General features: G+C 46.0%; 1 protein-coding gene across 1 annotated transcript; it reads right to left on the reverse strand.

The window, feature by feature from the left end:
* Positions 1-1,195: 1,195 nt before the first annotated feature.
* TEOVI_000181600 (Succinate dehydrogenase [ubiquinone] flavoprotein subunit, mitochondrial) lies at positions 1,196-3,025 on the reverse strand (the record flags this gene model as incomplete). Its single annotated transcript, XM_067224990.1, has 1 exon — positions 1,196-3,025. The coding sequence occupies one exon, from the start codon at positions 3,023-3,025 to the stop codon at positions 1,196-1,198; it is 1,830 nt and encodes a 609-aa protein (XP_067081091.1).
* Positions 3,026-4,392: the final 1,367 nt, after the last annotated feature.

Raw genomic sequence — 4,392 nt, forward strand, 5'->3', positions numbered from 1 at the left:
TGTTCCTTCCTTATTTCCTTCACATGAAATAACTCCGGTGGTGGGCTATTCTCTTTCACTCCCCTTCATTTAAATTAAATTAAGTTTTCTTCACCCACAGCCAATCATACGCCAAGCCACTACTGCCGTTAATACCCTCGAACATAGAGACCTAAGGGACGAGAAATGAATATTACCAAACAAACAAACACATATGTATGAATGTATGTTGTGAACATCAAATAGACACTGAAATAAATATTAAAACAAAAACAAAAACAAAAACAAAAACAAGAAGAGAAGAGAAGAGAAGAGAGAAGAAAAAAAAGGTTTCGAGGAGCACGAAGCAAAGCCAATGGAGTATCGGTAAAATACATAATTCTGTTTTCTTCTTTATTTCGTTTCGTCTTCCTCTTCCCCCTCCCCCCCTCCCATTTCGCTTTCGCCCCGCCTAAATCCTTTTCTTTTTCTTCTTTCTACTCCCTCACTGGATCCTTTATTATTGTATTTCATTCGACCCCAATGATATGCATGAATTCCATTGAGTAGGACCCGTCCCGTGGCATAACTTCATCCCTTGCCACTCGTGTGCCCTCCACACCTTAATAATAACAACAACAACATCAACTTGTTTCAGTCACTTCATTACTTTTTGGAACATTACACTTGAATATTAGTAAACATCCCCTTTTCTCTTTTCTCTTTTCCCTTTCCCTACTACCGTTTTTGTTGCTTGTTTGTAATTTGGTTGGCTTCAAACCTCACTAGTGGAAACATGAGGTATTTTCAACACATGTTTCACGAGCTTCCCTCACACTTGACTTGAAGTCACCCCGTTGGCATCCGCATTGTTACCCCCCACACACGAACATGAACCAGTCGTTGTCCTTTCAGCCCACCACAATGTAACTACGGGGCGCAAATTTGAAAGGAGGAGAAACAAAACAAAACAAAACAAAACACGTCGTGTCATACCACTGGTGCGTAACTTTCTTTCCTCCTCCATCATACGTTTATACCTTGCCTAGATTCTTCTAACATTCGCTACTCTCTACTGGTTCATCTGTATCCTCCTTATTGGCTCGGCCACAGTATGTCTGCCCTGACATGAAATGTAACTATGAAATATTCGTACGCTTCTTCCTTATTAACGCACATCCGCACATCTCTCACTAAATGCCGCCGTCAACAAAAAGAAAAATAAAAAATAACTTTCCTAGTAGACGCGCTTCGCTGGCGGAATGCTATCTAATTCACTTGTCAACATCTCACTGTGCACACGGCGGTAAGCCAGTTTCGCTTTACCCTCCTTATCATTAATGTACGCAAGCGTGTGCTTCATCCAGTTGTGGTCATCCCGCTCCGGGTAGTCGTCACGCGCATGGGCCCCACGGGACTCCCGCCGCGCTGCCGCACTAGCGATTGTCATGAGTGCGTTGTAAAGTAAATTCCGTAACTCAAGTGCCTCAATGAGGTTGCTGTTCCATACTGGAGACTTGTCGTGGACGAAAACATGTGAGTAATCCCTGTAGCATTCCTCGATGATTGCTTGGCCCTTAAGCATGCTCTCCTCCGTCCGGAACACGGCAGCGTAGAGAGCCATTGTTTCCTTCATGCGCTCACGAATGCGGGCAACGGGGATATCACCCTTATTATGAAGGATTTTGTCAAGATCAGCAATGGAACTCTCACCTGCATCTGATCGCAACTCGGGTTGCGCCCGTCCCTCTTTCGTTAGGTTAAAAATGACGGTGTTGGCGCACGACTTACCAAACACCACAATGTCCAGCAGCGAGTTGGCGCCCAGCCGATTAGCGCCATGAACGCTCGCGCAAGCGCACTCCCCTGCCGCAAGGAGACCCGGTACAATCGCATCGTCATCACCATTGCGTGGGTTTACGACCTCACCCGTCCAAAGCGTGGGGACGCCACCCATGGAGTAGTGAACGGTGGGCACAATGGGAATGGATTCTTTCGTTACATCCACACCAGCAAATATGTGAGCGCTCTCAGAGATACCCGGAAGCTTTTGGCGAAGCTGCTCTGGTGGGAGGTGATGTAACTGAAGAAGAACATGATCCTTCTTTGGCCCACAACCACGACCGGCGAGCAGTTCGAGAGTGATGGCACGCGACACCACATCGCGAGATGCCAGATCCTTCGCTTTCGGAGCATACCGCTCCATGAAACGCTCCCCCTCGCTGTTAATAAGGTAACCTCCCTCACCTCGTGACCCCTCAGTAATTAAAACTCCTGGTCCATAAATACCCGTCGGATGGAACTGCACAAACTCCATATCCTCTGCGGCCAAACCGGCACGAGCCACCATCGCTGTTCCATCACCCGTGCATGACTTAGCACTGGTGGTTGTGAACCAGCACCGACCATACCCACCCGTTGCAAGGATGGTATACTTTGAGCGGAAACGGTGGATAGTACCATCGTCTATGCTCATCGCAACAATGCCACGACAACAGCCGTCCTCCACCATCAAGTCCAGACAATAATATTCGTTAAAGAAATTCACTCCGTACTGGAAGGACTGGCCATACAGTGTGTGCAACATCGCATGCCCCGTGCGATCGGATGCCGCACATGTCCGCCTTGCCTGCTTCCCACCATAGTGAATAGACTGTCCACCGAATGCTCGCTGGTAGATGAAGCCATCCTTTGTACGGAGAAATGGAAGACCCATGCTCTCCAATTCCGACACCACGCAAGGTGCTTCCTGACACATGTACTGAATTGCATCCTGGTCACCTAACCAATCACTTCCCTTCACTGTATCATACACATGCCAACGCCAGTCATCCTCCTCGCAATTTCCGAGAGCAGCGTTGATACCTCCCTGAGCCGCAATTGTGTGGGAACGGGAGGGATATAACTTGGAGACGCATGCCACATTATAACCCGAGGCGGCAACACCCATTGCGGCACGAAGCCCAGAGCCCCCTGCACCGACTACCACGCAGTCAAACGTATGATCGATCACGGGGTACGCCTTGCTGAGGTGTGAGGCGAGACGGTTAAAAGAACGCCGTAGCATCGTATCCTAAGTGATGCTCTTTCTTTTTCTTTTCTTTCCTGTGGTATGTAATCCCTTTTATTACTTCACTCCTCCCCACCTATCCTTAAAACGGGCAAAACACGATAAATGTGGCCCTTGGAATGCTCCCTGACTTTATCTTACTACCACTTCCGCTCCTCACTAAGTGTTCTGATGTGTCTGCTTTCCTTCGCTAAGTATATTTAATTATTTAAATTGAAATTCAGTTGAGAGAGTGACTGAGCAAAATACGTAGTCTTTCCCAGCAGTTGTTAGAGAACAGTAAAAAGTTTAACTGATACAAACCACTGCGATAGTAAAAGCAGACGGCATGGCAGTGTGAACACAACGTGAAAGAAATGGTAGAGAATTAGGGAAGGAAGGCCACGGATAGAGGCGGTGGAAAGGGGGGGGAACAAATAGTGGGGCTCGGAAAAAGTTTTGCCTTCAGGAGCGCCAGAACATATGATGTCACCCAACAACAAACAACAACAACAACAACAAAAGCAATACAGGAAGGCGGGAAGAGAAACGAAATCCATTCAATTGCGTGAAGAGACTTAAAATGGTCCGTTTATATTTCTCGCTTCCCTCACCGCTTTGTATTTTTGCTCCCCATACCTGTTTTTTTTTTTAAACTATCTCTTCCGCAGCCTGTGCAGCGAAGAAAAGAAGAAACGATTGCTTCCTGATTGCGATCTCCTATACCAGTAAACACTACTGATGAAAAAGTGGAAGGGAAAAGGAAGAGAATACGTCTTTTATTTATTTATTTATTTACTTACGAAAGGTTCCGACAGCTGAAATTGTAAAGAAAAACAAAATGCGCAAATACTGCCATCCTTTCTTCTCTGTGGGACGATGTGGAGCGGGACATAAAAGGGTTTGACAACACACACACACACAAAAAAAAAAGGGCAAACACAAGTAAACAACCCGTAGATTGCCTCAAAAAAAAAAAAAAAATCCGCACGTCAAACATTAACAAATAGCAGTCAAAGATTATGTTCCGCGTGCACATACAAAACAATTACTACAACGGAAGCTCCATCGCAAGTATAAGCGCCGACCTTCAAACATGCGGCGGAAACGCATCCACGTATAGACAAAGACGTGATTTTCTTCCGTCACCTCAGAGTTTATCAGATGGCTTAAAAGGGGAGCGGCGAAGCGGGGCGGAGGGATGGAAGGAGAAGGAGGGATAAAGTGTGTGCTTAAAGAAATAGTTGGGAAATAAAATACATTCCGCACACGCAACGATGCTCAGCTCAAGTAGACAAGTCATATGAATGAGCGAAAGTAATGTGACGTAATCATTTTTCAAAACACCCAACAATGTCAGTAGTTGTATATATATATATATATAT

Source organism: Trypanosoma equiperdum (genome assembly GCF_001457755.1).
Source record: "Trypanosoma equiperdum strain OVI genome assembly, contig: ctg_436, whole genome shotgun sequence".
Classification (NCBI taxonomy): domain Eukaryota; phylum Euglenozoa; class Kinetoplastea; order Trypanosomatida; family Trypanosomatidae; genus Trypanosoma; species Trypanosoma equiperdum.